This window comes from Emydura macquarii, unplaced genomic scaffold (assembly GCF_026122565.2).
Source record: "Emydura macquarii macquarii isolate MOO-44397 ecotype Brisbane River unplaced genomic scaffold, CSIRO-AGI_Emac_v2 contig_554, whole genome shotgun sequence".
In the NCBI taxonomy this organism is placed as follows: domain Eukaryota; kingdom Metazoa; phylum Chordata; order Testudines; family Chelidae; genus Emydura; species Emydura macquarii.
The window spans coordinates 12,115,980-12,134,223 of NW_027130691.1; the positions used below are offsets into that span (position 1 = coordinate 12,115,980).

General features: G+C 37.2%; 1 protein-coding gene and 1 non-coding gene across 11 annotated transcripts; both read left to right on the top strand.

Moving 5' to 3' along the window:
* The first annotated feature begins 515 nt into the window (after nt 1-515).
* Nucleotides 516-18,204, top strand: LOC137147540 (SWI/SNF-related matrix-associated actin-dependent regulator of chromatin subfamily A containing DEAD/H box 1-like). Of its 10 annotated transcripts, XM_067539784.1 has the most exons (11): nt 516-799; nt 2,449-3,330; nt 3,736-3,868; nt 7,219-7,387; nt 8,525-8,657; nt 9,951-10,083; nt 10,646-10,690; nt 12,573-12,634; nt 14,202-14,305; nt 14,737-14,818; nt 16,368-18,204. In XM_067539784.1, exons 2-5 carry the CDS (start codon nt 3,249-3,251, stop codon nt 8,582-8,584), a joined length of 444 nt encoding a protein of 147 aa, XP_067395885.1. In that variant the 5' UTR covers nt 516-799; nt 2,449-3,248; the 3' UTR covers nt 8,585-8,657; nt 9,951-10,083; nt 10,646-10,690; nt 12,573-12,634; nt 14,202-14,305; nt 14,737-14,818; nt 16,368-18,204. The 10 variants fall into 10 exon arrangements, 7 of the variants coding, with proteins under 7 accessions (XP_067395885.1, XP_067395886.1, XP_067395884.1 ...); XR_010918243.1 differs by lacking the exons at nt 14,202-14,305; nt 14,737-14,818 and adding an exon at nt 5,642-5,940; XM_067539785.1 differs by lacking the exons at nt 14,202-14,305; nt 14,737-14,818 and adding an exon at nt 11,454-11,707.
* On the top strand, nt 7,816-7,953 carry LOC137147609 (small nucleolar RNA SNORA49). Its single transcript, XR_010918255.1, has one exon. It is a non-coding gene; the product is annotated as a small nucleolar RNA SNORA49 (small nucleolar RNA).
* Nucleotides 18,205-18,244: the final 40 nt, after the last annotated feature.

Below are 18,244 nucleotides of genomic sequence, written 5' to 3' on the forward strand. Positions count from 1 at the left end.
AGGCTTTTACAACCTCATTCACAGATTGATTGTTCTATTCAGCATCTTGGACCTGGAGCTAGTGACGCAAACATGGCCACTGACTAGTCCATGTCTCATTAAAACTACTAATTTGCCACCATGAATCAGTACTAGTATCCAAGGACAGCTTGTCCAACAGGATCAGGTGCTTCAGGGAAAGTAACTGAGCAGACCCATAGGATATGATAGGATGTCAGGTGGATTAATAGCTGGAAGTAAAAAGGGTGTGGGGCGGAACTCTGAGGGGGCTCTCTTGGCGGGGCAGGGGAGAAGCTCTTGAGTTGGGGCGAGGGGAAAAGACTGCTGCCAGGTCTGGATGGCCAGCAACCCAGTACCTTCCGCAGCTGATCTTCAGTGGCAGCCCATGGGCTGGCAGTGGGAGGGCAAGAAGGGAGGGCCAGTGAGCCACCAAGGCCTTGGCTGCCCATCGCCTCCTTTTTGGGTTACCGTTGCACAGGATTTGTTTAACTTTGTTTGCTTCATTACAGCTATACAGCAGTAGGGGGGGAAAAATCCTAAAAGCTAGAAGAGGTCCAACCTACAACTCGGGAAACTGCTGATGAGAAAGCAGTGCTTGGATTGTCACAGCAAATGGAAGAAGGTCTGAAGGAATCCTTTAAGGAATAATTGATTGAACTATTTCTTGCAACATCTTCAAGGGAATATGATGGACTTCTTAGCTTTTATGAACAAACACCGTGTGCCATTACAAGCATTCCTGAGGCAAAGTAATATATACCTTAAGTGGGAGGAACAAGCTAAGGTTATCAATCATGAGGTAAGAAATCTTTAACTTTAGTAACTTGGAGTTGGGATATGAAAGGAAATATTAGTGAAAGCAGAGAAGTGGCAGAAATATTTGTAGCCTGTTCATGAGATCCCAAGAGAATGGTGGTTTTGCTAGAGAAGTGTTTTTCAAGCAAATGAAGGATTTGGTGAAGGCCATTAGAAACACATTTGGAGGTAAGTTAGCATGAAGGAGAAGAATCAGGATGCTTAATATGTCCATCCTCATGTAATCATATGCCTTATCATTGACTTTTTATTTTAAATTGCACAGTCTGCTACCTTTGGCAAGTAATTATAAAACAAAATCTTCAAGGTAGTTTAATTATATTGTGGTTTGTTGTTTGAACAGATTTAAGGGTTCTTAACATTGTGTGTATGTGGCAAAGAGTCTATTGTCTACAAGCGAAGATTCCATTTTTGTTCTGTGTAACTATGGCAGGTGTAACTGGATTTTATTTAAAAAAAAAAAAAATCACAAAATGAAAGACCTCATGAAGACTTCCTTTCTAAATTACAAAACATATTGATTTTGGGAATGAGATTAATTCTTGTTGGCATAAATGTGTCTTGATATATCCGCCTATTGGGGGGGAGCCTTTACTCTCTGTTCAATTAGAAACATTCTTGTTCTTAATTGTGTCACTTGGCTGTGTTCTTATTTGGATCACAGCCTTGTTGTGATCAGAAGCAGGTTTTGTGCTCACGGTGTCCACTACTGGCAATGCGTAGCCTAGAATTCATTTCAAAACCGAATTGTTTTCCTTCCCTTCCGAAATTATTCATTAGTTTATCTAGTGTTGATGTTTTAGAAAGTTGGTCAGACAGTAACAGAAATACAACAGGTTTAATTCTCCTTGTCGCTTGTATAGGCACTCACTCATTTTCCCTTTTCTTTCTCTCTTTGTTCCTCCTCTCTCAACCGCTTTCTGTTGAGTCTCTGCACCTCAGCCATGATCTCCAACATCAACAAATGTAATGGTTGCTGTGCTTGTTATTGATAAAATGTTATGGTTTTCTATTATGGGAAGCTTTGTAATTCCTAAATTCTTATATATTAGGAAGGAGGCTTGAGAAACCCTTTTGATTTGAGATTAACTTAATACAAAGGTTCCAGTTGTGAGAGGCCTTCATAATTGCACTCTTCGACTGTGAAAGAATCCTATTAGAAACAATACATGGTTCACAGCAAAATATGCTTTTTCCTCTTATAATTCCAGTGAAACAGCTGTATGATGGAGTATTATAATAAAATGGTGCACAGCTGTTCTGAGAAATTTTAAAAGGATAATTTCTTTCTTTTTCCAAAATATTTTCTCTCAGGTAAAGATTGTGACAGAAAAGAGCAGATGGAGATATACTCCTGTAACTGTAATCTATCTCCAGATACAAGTTAAAAGTTGCTTTTTCAACTTAGCAACTATTTAAAAAATAATACTGATTGCTTTGCAGATTGGTAGCTATAGTTTTTAAATATGTAACTATATTATAGTGATAGTGTCCTGTGACAAAGCAACATGGTTAACAAAAATCTGTAGGTTTTCCCCTTTGATATCTTAATATTTCACTAGTTAATTTAACATCACATCAACCCTTAAAATTGATATGTTGGATTTTTTCTTTCTTTGCTCACTCCTCAAGCAGTGCAACCTGCTGGACAGAAACAAAGCCAACAGCAGTATGATCCATCGAAGCATCTTTCTGTGGAAAACGTGGCAAGTTCACACACTCCTCCACCTCAGCTGTTTGGAGGCAGCAACTGCTGATGTCCTTACAGTGGCTCTCCCACGTGCATTGCAGCTTTCACAGCAACGACCACGTGTCAGAGAGTTTGCAGAACAGCTTCTGAAACAGATGGAGTCCCAGACACAAAATACGTCCATAACTTCTGCTACATGTAACCAGCTCCTGACATCATTTCAACAGCAGGCACAGCCGGCACTCCATATGTAGAAGCAGGTGCTTCTGTTACCTGTTGCTGTGGTGGAATTGGTATTCTGATTAAAACTTTTTTATACAAGCATTGTCTTATATGAAATGTTTAGAAAGTGTGGTTTTGTGTGCTATGCTCTGGGAAATTCATGCAAATTTTCCTTGATGTTATCTGTTTAGTACAATTGGGTAGTTCTGTTAGACTGTGATAGAGAGAGAATCCTTGGAAAAAAGAAATAATGTTGTAATCTTTTTGTCTAGTCCTGAGTCTCTTACTATGTCAAGTTTGAAGGTAGACTGAACTCTGTTGTTTTGTAACCTTTCTGTTTCTTTATTCTCTTAAGGATTTACTTTTGTGAAGTAAATATCCCTTAATCTCCTTTTTTCTAGTAGGTATAATACCCAGCCTCAGGAGCTTTAAGAATCTTACTCTCATTTTTATTTGCTTTTACTTCACCAGAATTAACCAGCATGGGGGTACAGAGAAAACAAGTGCTGCAAAAAAACACATGCGAGACATAGCAGAGGTTGCTGCTGCTGCACAAGTGCTGTTACCTATAGACAGGTCTCCGATCACAACAGCAGTAAAAGGTGATACTCCATCCCTGTCGCATGGGACTCTCAGAGAGTATCAGAGGGTTGGGCTTGGACTGGTTAGTGAAGTTATATAAGGAATCTCAATGGTATTCTGGGAGAAGAGGCTGGGCTTGGCAAAACTCTGCAAATCATTGCCTTTTTCACACACCTGGCTTGTAATGAAGGTATAAAGTGTTGTGAGTTTTAATTTTTACTGTAAACCCATTTACATAATGTCTTATTGTCAAATAAATGTTTAAAGAATAAAATGTTTTCATCTGTTCTTCTCATGAAAATTAATGTAGAATAAATAGACTTATACCTTTTAAGCTTTTGTGTGTGTGCGCATCAGTTTTTTAATAAACTGTGAAGCAATGTGTATTTTTCTCTAATACATGCTGTATTTGTACTTCCTTGTAGGTAGTTGGGGTCCTCATCTTGTTGTTGTACGGAGGTGTAACGTACCGAAGTGGGAGATTGAACTGAAACGCTGGTGCCCTGGCTTGAAACTTCTGTATTTTGGCAGCCAAAGAGAACTTATAGAAAAAACCAGGTATTGTAAGAATCCATGCACAAAACATGTTGTTTACAGTAGCAAAGATGCCAACAGAGGCAGCAAATTATGACCAAGAAACAAATTACAGAAGAGTTGACTGGACAGCTGATTTAGCATTCTGGAACTCATTCCAAAGCCCATTGAAGCTAAGTGGGAGTCTTTCCATTGACCTCAATGGGTGGAAACACTGTAATAATAGACAGATTTATAGGAAGCAGTTTGGAAAGAGTTGATTGTTAGAGTCCTGCACGGATACAAAATTTGTGTCCGCATCTGATCCGCAATCCGCAAAAAAAGGTCCGCAGATATAAAGCGGAATGCCACAGGTTTTCAGGACTCTAGATACGAAATTTGTATCCACATCTGATCCGTGAACTGCAAAAATGATCTGCAAATATCCATATCTGCAGATGCGCAGGGCTCTATTGATAGTAAAAAGAGAGAAATGATTTCTTAATGGCTATCTGCTACCCCAAAAGAAAACACTTTGTATGCACTAGTTGTTTCCTGCTCCCTGGTTAATCCAACAATGTATCCAATTATCCCTATAGATAAGTTACAAAATTTAAAAAAATATTCACCATTGTAAATTAAATTCATTATCAAGAAATAAAATCACTAAATCTTCTAAATATAGCCACACAGCAATTTATTCTGAGATTTATGTTCTAAAATCACAGAATGATAAATTTATTCTAATACTTTAGTCTTTGAGTAGATGATTTTGGAATTATTGATCCTCATTATGAATGAGTGGTGCTTCTTGATGTAGGTGGGTAGAAGCTTTAGGATACTCTTTTACAAGATGCTATTGCATCTGCATACTTTGTTTGTTCTCTGATTATGCAGCAGACTCCTTTCAGAATGAGAGAGAACATATGTGAGTGAGTGAGTACTAATTGCAGTTTTGTTTGTGACCTGCGCTTCATAGTTACCAACAGGGCTGCTTCATGGTGACCAGCTGATTTTCTACTTTCTTTTTAGGTGTCAAGGTTCACCAACTTTACATGCAGAACAAATTATAGTTTTTTTCTGGTTCATATTTTCTGAAACTTTCAAATGTGTTGGACATCTGCCAAGAGCATTCTGATTTTGCCATGTGAGACTTTTTTTGGGCCCTCTGTGGGGATGTTGTCCATCTTTATTTAGTTACTCTTGCTTGACTTCACTTCCTCTTCAAGTTGGAGGTCCTTTATAGTATTGTACATTTTTTACTTTTGTGTAGTTTTTTCCATTATCTCTGTTGCTTTTATACTCCATGGAATTCACATACTCATTTTCTCTTAGCTTGATATAGTGCCAGAGTAGGAGACAGTTAAAGAAATAGCAGGTCATGACAGCTGTATGTCTCTTTACCTTTTGCATCTTTGTTGACTTCCTTTCAGGCATGTAGTTAAAATTATTTGTGCTTTTGTGTTTCTAAATAGGTTACTTGGTTTGCATTTCCTACAAATATCAAGTCTGTGATTACTCGAGTGGCTAGCAACTTTTGTAGTCAAGTAAATAGTCCATGTGGCCCTTGTTGGAGTCAGCCTCAGGATTTTCACTTGGCATTACATAATATCAATTACATGTCAAGTTTCACTCCTCTTAAAGTGAATACTATTGTTATCTTTGTTCTTAATCTCTTTAAAATATTGCAGTATTTTTGTTTTTATTTAAACTAAAGGCTTATTCCCAACTTTTTCTTGCATAACTGACGTGTGTTCTTTTATTTATATAAGCTGTATTCAGTCAAAGTGTATTAATAACAGAATTTTATTATTAAAGGCAGCATTTGAGGAAAGGAACAGGCACCTAAAAGAGCGCCTGGATAGAATATTTTGTGGAAATGAGTGATGTTGCTCCAGATTCCTAATCTATGGCAGAGAGCGGTTGGGAATTTGCTCTTTGATTGGTGAAAAAAAGATTCCTCAGCAAAGTTCCATCAGGGACAACAAATGGATGTGGGCTGGTTTTGTGAACTGTTGCCTTTCTTTGAGTGCCTCAGAAGGCCAAAATGATCCACTGCAAGCCCTGATCCTGACATCAGATCTGCAACAGGAATCCCTAAAGAATGATATTAATAGGTAATTGTAGTTAAAATATAGATTTGTCAATTTTACGTTTATCTTATTTTCTGAAGGCATCCATCTCAACTGTCCTATTAATAGATTTACTTACATTTGCCTTACACAAACCTTACACCAAAGTTTTCCCTTCTGTAAAATATTTATATTACAACTGCAGAATCATGAAAACTATTCTGTTTGCTAAAGAAAGTAAATCTGTTACATCAAGTTTCCTGGACTATTTTCTTGTTTCCCCTCATGTTGAGTTGTTCTCCCATGCTGTGCCTACATTTGTATCCTTGCATGACGGAAGGTACTATGTCTGTTAGTTGTACGGTAATCCCCTATTATCTACAAATATTAAACATTTTACATTACTTCTCTTTTGAATCCACAAAAAAAAATCATCCAGACAAATTTTTTACTTAAAAAAAAAAGGTTGAATCTAGGGTCAGTACTGAGCTACAAATATAGACGAGTAAAAGATAAACTAAAGAGGAAATAAAAGGGGCAGAAGGACAGAGGGTATCTCATTGGTTAGGATTTCTCTTACCTACCTCTAGGGATGAATGTGGGGTATGCCAAGGAGTCCTTGCTTCTCCCTGGCAATGACGTAACGCTTTTATCCATCCATTCACTTTCAAGTGCCTTTTTCACTCTCCAATCCGAATCTCATTCCCTCACCTTCTTAGTGCAGCAGGTAAAATCATTGATTCACCCTATACTTAAGAAAATGGATTGCAGGATGATCAATTACTACTGTATGGAAGAATATAGGGAACAAGAATATAAAGGATTGTGTGATCGAGAAGCACACATGAGATTTAATGGTGATTAAATCTGAGAGGATTGTGTATGAGGTTTTATTTTGGCAGACTTTTAATATTTTAATACTGTCTTTAATATTTTTAATATTTTTAGCTCAGTGTTTCATATAGACAGTGGGTTTTTTTTTTTAGCAGCTCAGGCTATATTAAAGTTTTGCTCCATCTTACAGCGCTCTATGTGTGCTGCCGGCTGCAGTTGCTGCTCCCCCATATTTGTGTGTGGCAAACCTTCCCCCTTCATATAGGCATGAAATCAAAATCTTCAAGCACAATCTTAAAGAGCAGGTAGCTCCCTATTTACATCAGCTGCAACAGATTACAACTCCACACTTAATACAGTTCCCTGACCGCCGACTGGTGCAGTATGATTCAGATAAAGGAGAATGATTGGCGGTATTATATACACCTTCTTTCTTTAGCAGTTGAATGCTGCATGTAAAACCTTTGTACTGTTCTCTTTCAAAAACAGAAAACTGGAAGCTCTTGCTGACTTGCTTCAGAAGCTGAAATCTAAAGGACATGATGTGCTGATTCTAATGCAGATAATTCTAATGTTAGATATACTGGAGCTGTTCTCGAACATCCATTTTCTTACCTACATAAGAATTGATGAAAATACCAACTGTGAGCAATATCTGGTGAGAGAGGGGCCTCTTAACATCTATTTATTACTAATTCATATAACTGGAGGAAAAAAGCCCAAGTGGAGGTTATACAACAGCACTCGATAATGTTTTTAAAAATTAAGTCTTCCTGTTTGGCAGTACCATAAGCCTGCTATGTATTTTGGTAGAACAACTAAGCAGTAGTGGTACAGAAAACATATTTTGTAAAAACAGATACATTACATTGCTAGATGTCAAGAAAGAAAGGAAGTTGCCAAGACTGTATATCCTGAGTTGTCCTGCTTCATGATTATTTCTTGTAGAGAGCCTTACATCATTTTATCACAGATGAACAGTAGTTTGTACATTGTAATCATATTCTTGACTCAGTGCTTGTGATCATACTGTCTGTGGATACACTGTGAATGCTTTTCAGTTTTGATTACACTTTTGTGTTGGCTTTTCCTCAGCCTTACTCCAGGGGCTTTTTTGCCTGTATAGTGCCCTGGCATTGCCTGAGGATAAATTAAAATTATGCTCATATCCCTCCCCAGTAGGACTCTGGGTTTCCTTTGGGGTCTACAATTTGAGCAAACATTAACCTCAATAACGTGGTTAGTTCTTCTTTCTCATATATCACTGTGCTTTGAGCCAGATACAGTGTAAAACGTCAAGAAAAATCTTTTGCCTTAAAGCAGCATGGCAATCTGTGCAATAGGGAAGATTCAATTGAGCAAGTAAAAAGGAAAATCAAGAAGAAATGTATGCATAATGTAACAACAAAAGAATATATTTGTGATGTGCTCTATGGAGGATAAATTGAATGACTGTCATACCGCTGTAGTATTTAGATTGGTCAACTAAAACTTGATTCTAAAACATTTCAGAATAGTGTGTAAATTAATTTAGGATTATTTATTTGTGTCAATTTTATAAAATATTAACAAAAAGGTTCCTGAAGGCTGTAAGCACTTTTGACATAGATCTCAGAAATAAATAATAAAATTAGCGGTTTAAGATCTTCTCGTTCTTAAAGTGTCACAAAAGATAGTTCAGAGATTTCATATACAACAGTTTGGAGTTGTAACTATAACTTTTTCCCATTTACGAGATGATAAAAAGTTTCAACAGAAACAAGCAAATCTTCTGTGCTATTCTTTCCTCCCACAGCCCTTCCATGATTGTCAGTCATATAGAACACAAGTGTCTGCCTCTACAACACTTATTTAGATCCACTGATCCATGCAAAGGCTCAGGAATGATGTGATACAATTTGGGGGAAAAAAGACATCCACATATACAGGTAACACTAGTATTGAGAAGCCACCAGCTACTGTAAAACTGAAAGGGGAAAAAAACTTTGATTGACAGAAGTGCTCCTAACCATGGCTTTGGGGTGAGGTTTTCAAAAGTGCTGGATGATGGCTGAACTCTGCATCCATTAAAGTCAATTCCACTGTAAAACATCTCCATTATTATGTTGAAGGTATTCTCCATCTGAAGACCTTTTTCCCCCTGAAGACTAAAGGGAAATTTAACAGCTTGTTCTTTTCCATCATTGTATCTCTGTCTTCCTGTTCCATTTTTCTATTCTCATCTTCTAAATCATCTATATATTTCAGTATTGTGTTCTGACAGTTATGGTTAGTATGTCTGACCATATCCTGATGGTGATGGACAATAAATGTGCTTGCTGATTTAAGTCTATTGGTAGCTTTTGAAACCATTGACCATCAGGTGTTGGTGATCATGAGGCTCTAGTCTCATAGACTTACCACCAGAAGGGACCATCTTGATCATCTAGTCTGAACTCCTGCACATTGCAGGCTACAGAACCTCACCCACCCACTGCTATAATAGGCCCGTAACCTCTGGCTGAGTTACTCAAGTACTCAAATGTTGATATAAAGACTTGAAGTTACAAGGGCTGTTCCAGAACTTCACTGCCTGGATGCTTAGAAACCTTCATCTAATTTCAAGCCTAAACTTGTTGATGGCCAGTTATATCCATTTGTTCTTGTTGGCCTTTATCTTAAATAACTCCTCTTTCTTTCTGGTGTTTATCCCTCTGATGTTTTTATAGAGAGCAGTCTCCCCTGATATTAGTGATGGAGGCTTCTCTCAGGTAACTCTCTGCTTATTCCTTGAATGGAGGGCTAAGAGTATGGGCACTTGCTTATCTCCTGTGGAATGCCACATAGTGGTAAAGTGACATTTGCCCTTCTAAATGTTTGAAGCTTTTGAGGTTGATGAACAGGAGGTATAGATTGTATATTTGGGACATGCATTACAAACATCTGTATGCTTTGAAGTTGCTCTTATATAAAGGTGCTTTTTTTAAATACCACTTTGTCCTGTGTTTTGAAAATAACTGCTCCAGTGCACGCTAGTGTTATGAAAGTGAAATTTGAACTTGTAGAGGAACCCTGAAGTTGAGTTTAAAAAAAAATCAAGTCTCTAATGAAAATGCCTAATAGGCCCCAAAATAAATTTGTGCTGCTATAATATAGAGAAAGTTAACTGTTGAACACTGAATTTCAGAAGACCCTGTTTTTAATAGTATGTTGCTGTATTTACTGCGTGTTTTGTTTTACAGGCTTGTAAGTGGTAAATCCATAGAAGAGATGCTGTTGAAAAATGGCACTAAATGTTTGATCAAAGAAGTAGCTGCTCAGAGAAATAACTATCCTATGACGTTTTTAACACAGATATTTCAGTGTGTTAAGCATGTGAGTAGTTCCCTTGAAGATGCATAAACATTAAAGTTAAGTGTACGTTGGAGGGCTTTACTGGATTGGGGTCAGTGCGCTCAACACCTTGTAGCATTGCAGTCTTTTAAAGAGCAGCCTTATTTACAAATTTTACCTGGGGCTAGCAATACCTTTCATAAGCACGTAAAATTAAACTATTATTGTGACACTGTTGCTTTTGTGTCTGTGTATTACATTTTTGTGATGATTTTGCAAGGCTGGTTTAAAAATGACATTGGTTATTCTGTACCACTTAGTAACGATGAAGTGAATGTAGAAACATTCCTTTACATTTAGAATTAATTTAAATGTTATCCAGAAGAATTTTTCAGATTTGTTTGGAACGATTCTTTAAAATTAATTTCCTGGTACACTGTTAGGTAGGACACAAAACACACAATATATTCATGCTCTGTTGCTAAGGCCACAAGGTAGGCAGGACCCAAAATACACAACATTATTGTAAATATACCTATTCATTGTTAGTTTATTTATAAATGTTGTGATCTGGAGTATTAAGAGTTGTCTCTTCCTTGCACAGGAATATGTCTATGAAGACGCAGATGGACAAATAGAAAGAATGCCAGTAAGTCCAAAAAGGTTTTTTTGAAGAGGAAATAAACCTATCTGCAGTTAGTTTAACTGATCATGATGACACATAATCTGTGTTTTGTGCAGCGTTGGACTCCCATTACCTTGCCTTCAGATCATGATAATATCTGCATTGATTCTGTTATGTATCTGATGTATGATTCCACACCAATTTCAGAGTCTAAGGTGTCCCTTTTCTCTGCCAGGAAGGAGCATAAGCAATTCAGAATGGATCCATCTGGTAGCTTTCCCTTATTTATTTCTTTGTAAATAAAATGGAACATTTCACAAACTCAAGTGGCCAAATTTTTAAAAACACTTTTATATTCGCTCCTAAAGAATAGGGTGTTTAAATACCATTTCCCTAAGCAAATTAGATTTTTATTGATGTGAATGATTTTGAGTACTGATGTTGAGACAGGGTGGAGTGCCTTTGAAAATAGTTTGCCAGAAGTCTTAACCTTGTGCATTCTCTGAATTAGAAATATAAATGAATGAATGAAAATAACAGGAAGTGAACAGTGTAACTTGTGTTATTCTCCTTCTCCCCCTCTCCAATTAGACTTATTTCCTGTCTTGAGAACCAGTTCAGTACATTGTCTAAGCTGCAGTACAAACAAAACTTTTTACATTCAGAACACAGTATTGTTTCCAGTAGCCAGATGATTGGTGCAGTCATCTTTTTTGTTATGGCTTTTTTGTCTTAACAAAGTTCCATCCATCCCTTCGCTGAAAATGTCCCCTCTTTCCACTGATAGCTGCAGTTACAAAGAAAAAACATCGCCGTGGAGAAGTGACTGTTACTCCTCAGTCACTTTTTCACTGAGCGACTCTGAAGATGCTGAAAATACATTGAAAGGGCAATGAGCAAAAGACCATCCTGCTAAAACAGCAAACGTATTTTGCAAAACCTTTGCTTGCTGTTGTCAAATCAGCTGCTGAGGTTGGACAGGCAACAGCTGGACAGGACAATCCTGAGTGGTTGACCAATGAAGACTGGGTGTTGCTACAAGTAATAAAGTCTTCTGTTTCATTATTTTTAATTTTTTTCCCCTTTTAATCATAGTTTGTTTATTGACTCCAGAAACAACTTTTCTCTGACTTTCTCCCTGCAAAGTTATTTCCAGCTTCTGTGGAATCTAATTAATTTAGTGACACCCACACACAAGAAACATTTAGTTTAAATTTTGTAGTATTAGTTGTGTCATCCTCAGTCTTATAAATTCTTCTTCTTCTCTAGGAGTGAAGCAGTTCCTGGAGTGTCCTTTAAATCTTAATCATTATGTCACCAGTGCATACACCCAATTGGGGTCTTGTTAGTGACCTTGTTAACTCCTATAGCCAAGTTTATTGCTCACCAAAACAATGCCAAAATGAAAATGTTATTCCAAGAGAGGAAGGAAAGGTGAATTTAAGTTGAATTGCGCATTCCTTTCACACATTGGGGGCACCAGTTTATTTGATTTTCATTGTAGACTGTACAGCATTTTGCTTGATCTATTTTGCTTGACTGTTGTAAAACTGCCCTAGTGTTCAGCAAGCACATACTGCAAAATTCTATATACCATGGTCTATTGGCAAGCATTAAACCCATTTTTCACATCATACAATCCAATATGAAGTTTGTTTAATATATCTAATCTATATATAAATTTACAAAATGTATTCCACTAATATTGGACGCAGTTTTACATGGCTGCTTTATCTTGGATATTTTGACTGCCTAGTTTGAATAGAATACAGTGATGTAACATAGTACAGAATATATAGAGTAACAAAGCAAATGATTATGTTTACATCTGATATTAAGGAAGAATTAAAAAAATCTGAATGATCATTGACACTATGGCATAATTATAACTTTCACTTATCAACAGGGTACTTCAATTTAATCCAAGCAATAGTGGTTCAGTCTTCATCAAAGCCTGTTATTCTATCAGTAAGTATGGGTTAAAGCGATCATCCTGGGATAAAATGAGAATAACTTACAGAGAAAAGCAGACTCATTTTAGTGTTTGTCAATTAAACAAGTTATAACACAGTGGTAAATTCTGTTTGTATATGTCTTAATTAGAGCTAAGAGAATAATTTATTTTGTATTTGGTAGTCAAACCAAAAATAGAAACCAAATAAATTTTTTTTTAACCAAAACTAAATTTTTTTGGTTTTCCTCACCGAAATGAAAAACAAAACTAATTTTTGTTTGGGCTATGAAATGTTTTGAATGTCAAATCAAGATGGTTGAATTGCAATCGTCAAAACGATGAGTTGAATCAAAATGACGTATGGATGTTTCCAATTTTTTTTTCATGTTTTTTTGTCTGAAACAATTTACTGAATTTGACCTGAATTCACAAATAGTTTCAGTGCCCATCCCCCAATGCATTTTTTGATGAACGTTTACTATTCACCAAAAAAATTTCATTCAGCTCTTGCCTTAATACAAAGTACAGGCAAAAGTGTTACTGTTAAATCATGAATTCCTTGGGTTAAAGAGCATTCCAGGGCTGGGTCAGCTCTATTAGTGCTTCCTCGACTTGTTGTGGTATCTTTCTGGAACTGATTCTTTGGCCTCAAAATATTATTAGACTTTACCACATACCAACATTGAGTCATAAGTAAGGCTCCCTGAAATGTTGTCTCTGCAATTTAGAATCATTACTGTTAATTGGCTATTTGTGCAAAAAACAAAACTAAAATAGTGTAACAATGTCTTCTCTTTTATAACAGATTGTGAAGGTCATCTAAGAGAAAGCAAAAACTAGTTATGAATGTGATATTCAGAGAGAGAGTTTACACCTGATAATACAGAAAGAAACATATTAAACTAAATTTTGCACTATATTGTAAAGGAGTTAAAAATTAAATTCCTAACGTTCTTTCATAAATATAAAGGATTTACTTCTTTGCAATCAGGTCAGAGAGATAATCCAGTGATTATTACATGATTATTATAACTAACAGTTAAGAGAAGTTGAGTTATGAGAGAGACACAGGCAGAGCATGCACACACCTGTTGTTATAAAAACATTTCTTGAGTCCTTAAGGGGAGAGATGAGCTACAAATAACTTATTATCTATGCAAATATGTTTCTCTCTGCAAAAAAAGAGAAACAGGATCTGATCATTGGGAACAAAACTGATTTGTTATCCCTTGCTTTGACACCGGCTTGCTGGATGATCTTGTCAAAGACATGAAATGACTTGTACTCAGTTTTCTATCTGTAAAATTAGGACATTTACATGTTTTTTTGGGTTTAACTGACATTTCCAAAATTTCTTGACAGTGAAAACACTATGGTAGTGACTATTTAATAACAGATTAGTTGATAACTGCCTTGTTGTTTTTGTTTTTTTAAATTTATTTATTTTTAGTATCTTAAAGTGGCAAAAAAATTTAATTGGAATGTGTCAGAGTCCAATTTAATATAAACCGTAATTTTTGACATATTACAGTGGTTATTTATGGCATTTATTTTTATAATCTGTTGCTATTTTTGTTTCAGAATATCAATAGTCGCCCTGTTTGTACCAGACAGATCTATGCTGCACACACAGAACTTTACATAAATCACTTTGATTTAATGAAAAAGATAGCAAGAAAAAGTCGGTCAGTTAAACCTCTGTATGTTTACTTAAAGTCCATATAATTTACATGTTCGGAGTCTGAGAAAAATGATGTTCATAACACATTTTACTAGTCAAAGGTGTTCTGATTCCACAGATATTCTTGTGAATTTCAGTCTTGGCATGATTACCTTCCTGAAGAATCCAAACCATGCTTCAGGATAAACTTGTAGTGTGTCAATTTCACTCCCAGCTAGCTGTATGGATGGTGAGGTGGGCCTAGCCCACTGATCTGTTATCTCCCTTAGGCCCCTTTTAAGCCCATTAATATGGCTGCCATCCTTTTGGGTAATGAGAACTGCATAAAACTCTGAAACTATAGTCCCACAACCTAAAGAGTGACTCTTTTAAAAAAAAAACAAAAAAACAAAAAAAAAAAACTGTGGAATTCATTGATTTTTGTCCATTTTTTAGAACCAACAACCTGCAAACTGACCATGAGCTTTTAGAGCCAAACTGGGTTCTTTCCATGTCATGCAACAGATCCAGAAAGAAGGTCTGCAGATGATAATGTTTCCTCCTCTATACTTGTGCCATCCCATTGAGGTGTAATGGGGGTTGCTCTAATCTGAATTATGGGGTACAACAGGTATAACTGAGGACATTGTAGAACAACAGTTAAAGGGCAAGTTGGAAGTTTTACTAGGTGGCTTGGGACCGTTGGGGCTTTTGGCACATGCAGAAGCATGAGAGGGAATTTTAAGACTGTGGGATAAGCACCTTAGTTTGGTTCAGCTAAAATGATCAGTAGTAAAATAGTTGACAGTTTAAACAACACTGTTATCTTCATATTTCAGACTTAAAAACTACTGATATGAACTGGGCAGTTCACACTTCTTGCTATTCTGAAAAGGATAACTAGCCAGCAAAACGGCCAGATATGGATGGGAGTGCATGTTGCATCTGTTGAAAGGGTGGCAGAGCTGTTGCTGCAGTGTGTTCTTCCATTGACCTAGCTACCACCTCTTGGGGTGGTGGATTATCTACACCAATGGGAGAACCCTTCCCGTCAGCATAGGTAATATAGTGTGGCTGCTGTAGCATTTCAAGTGTAGACAAGGCCTTAGTATGCAGTGGGCTGGAGGGCTGTAGATTTACACCCCAGCTTGCCGCGCACAAACTGTTCATTAAGACAAGCCCTTAAGTAGATTTAAGCGTGGGTTTCATACAGGTTCAGGGCAAGCTAAGCCAATGTAACCAGTGTTAACCAATATGAGTAGGTCCACTTGTGTTCGCACTGCTTTAACTAAACTAGTCTAACTAAACTTGTGCAAGTAAGTGTGTAGGCAACCCCAAAGTCTAGTGCCCGGAAGTGATAGAATTCAGCAGTCAAGGGGGAGAGGACCAAATTCTCAGCTCTCAAATCTTTTCTCATTCACAAGCCATTAATCACGATGCAAGATTTTCTGTTCCTGGAGGGTTTTATACAGCCTTTAAAAAATCAACTAAACTATATCATATTTACTTCCACTAGAAATAACTATGACAAGCCACTCTCCATGATTCAGGCTGCATCCTGCTGTACAGAGTACATGTCAAAAGAGCAAAAGGCACATTCGCTTGCTCTAGAGGTTTACTTTATTCTATAATGTCATCATATGCCTTAAATATATACTATTTGTACAAGTAAAATTTAAATGGGTTGGAGGAAAGTCATATTTTTCTTGCAAGTTTCAAAATCATTCTATACAAAAACCTCATTTGCCAATAAATCAAAGCTATCAGGATTTCTTTTATCTACATTAATTCCAGATCTATTTCTTTTTCAGACTTTGTGGCTTTTAAAATGCTCACAAAATGATACCAGATCGGAAGCAGAAAGGCACCATGTTATATTGCAATATTTTAATGAAATCATTCAAACTCATCCAAAACTGACCCAATTTTTGGTACATACAACTAATGGTCTGTTTCAAGATATATCTTTTGCAGGTTTTAGCAGGAGAAAGCAGGAATTTTACAGTGAAGAGCTGTAATAAACAAATAATACTATAATGGAAAAAAGGTAGCAACAATTAACATTTTCCTCCCTCTCCTCATTTTAGGCTTTGACTGAACAGCAAGACAGGCCTGCAGCAGTAGCAGGCTGGACAGCCGCAAACTCAGCAACCACCTGTACAGCAAGCACAAGCCCAGCCTTGGCTTCAGGAACAATAGGTGGTGCAACAACCACTGTTAGTAGTAAAGACTGTGGGAGCCAACATGGCAGGATTAGTTAAAACTAAATATCTGTAAAGCTGAAATTTGGACATTTCTGCTATTAACATTAATACGTGCAGAGATACGTGCTCTTCTAGATTCCGGTCCTGCAACTGGATCAGCAAGCCTGGATCCCCATGGTCCTACAGAATCCAATTGACTTCAATGACGTTCCACAGAGGTGCAGGAGTCTGTGCTAGCAAATCTAATTGAAGGATTGGGGCTTTGGTGTTGTTGCATGAGCAGGTTGAGCAAGAGAGGTGTCTTTGTATTCACTTAAAATGAGAAAATTGATGATCCTATAAAATCAGATCAGTTAGATGTGCAGAAGTGCCTATTAAGTCATCCAGTGTAGTCCCTTGCAAGATTCTAATGTCCACCAATGAGGGATACATCTAACATGATAGGAAAAGAAATATTAAGTGCACGAAGCACTTGTTAATTTAAAAACTTTTATTTTATAAAATCCTTTAAATTTAATTATTAGATGCTAAACAGTACCCTTTTTTAAGTGAAAATTTCAAATCTATGAAATAGTTTAGGAGCAATCCATTATTACTGTTTTGTGTGTAGCAATATCATTTTGAAAAAGCTTTGAAATACTCAGCTAATTGGTCATGGCCTATCAGAGTGCACAATCTTGAATTCTCTAAAATCCCCTGGGTTGGAGATGGTGTTCATTCTTTTCGTTAATTTTTAGCAGGGTCAATCACAGGCCTCCTGCACTAGAAAATTAGCATTTTCCATTGGAAATTCTGATAAACATTGTTCTTTGCTTGTGAACTCTGAAATATTACAGTAAAAGTGCACATGAGCTTGTCTACTTTTATACTGTGAAAACATCTATGAAACCTTGTTGAACTAATGATTACATTAGAATAAACAGAAGTACAGTAATCTGTGACAATGAAATCTGCAGGTTGTCCACATTTTATTTTCCAAATGAAGACTGAACACTTTCTATAAAACATAAATGCAAGAGGAGTTATTACTGAAATCTGAAAAAATAATCTACTCAACATCTGGAAATATATTAATTGTAATTTACAGATAAAAGGAAATACATTCTACTGACATTCTGTACTGAAGCCAAGACTGACTACAGTACAGTGACAGAGAGAGTCAACGTGTTCATCAGTGTGCTAGGCACTTGTCTCAAGAGCAATGTCAAAGAGTCAGTTATCCTTTAACCAGAACTACATTTTATTGGGAGGGTATTGCTCTCTCTAAATGGAATGCATAACAATGAAAACGCCTGGCTTTTTTGTATTCGATCTATTGTAACTCAATAGCTGGCATGTTAAGTGTATGGAAAAATGCACAGAGTAACTGTATAGATGAATCTGTCCCACTTTGAAGGTGGACTGCAGTGCCCACTGCCATGCCGCCTAAACGGAGTGACAATCGAACAATAAAGCGCCTTATTGCCTTCCTGCTGGCCTGTTCCCTTGGGCCTGTCTCACGTTCCCATCTGTACCGTGCACGAGTGGGGCGGCCTGGGTTCAGATTCTCTGCCCCGAGGACATCCCCAGCACCCAGCATTGGATGCCGATGGGGGGGGCAGGAGCTGTGCGTGGGGCAAGCCCTGGGAGACTTTCTGAACTGCCCTAGCTAGAGCTCCAGCCTGAGGGGATCCTCTCCTCTCCCGCCCCGCCGCTGGCTCTCGCGGAGCGGGTGCTGTAATGAGCAAAGGTCCGGCTCCCACAAGACCGGCCTGCTGGGC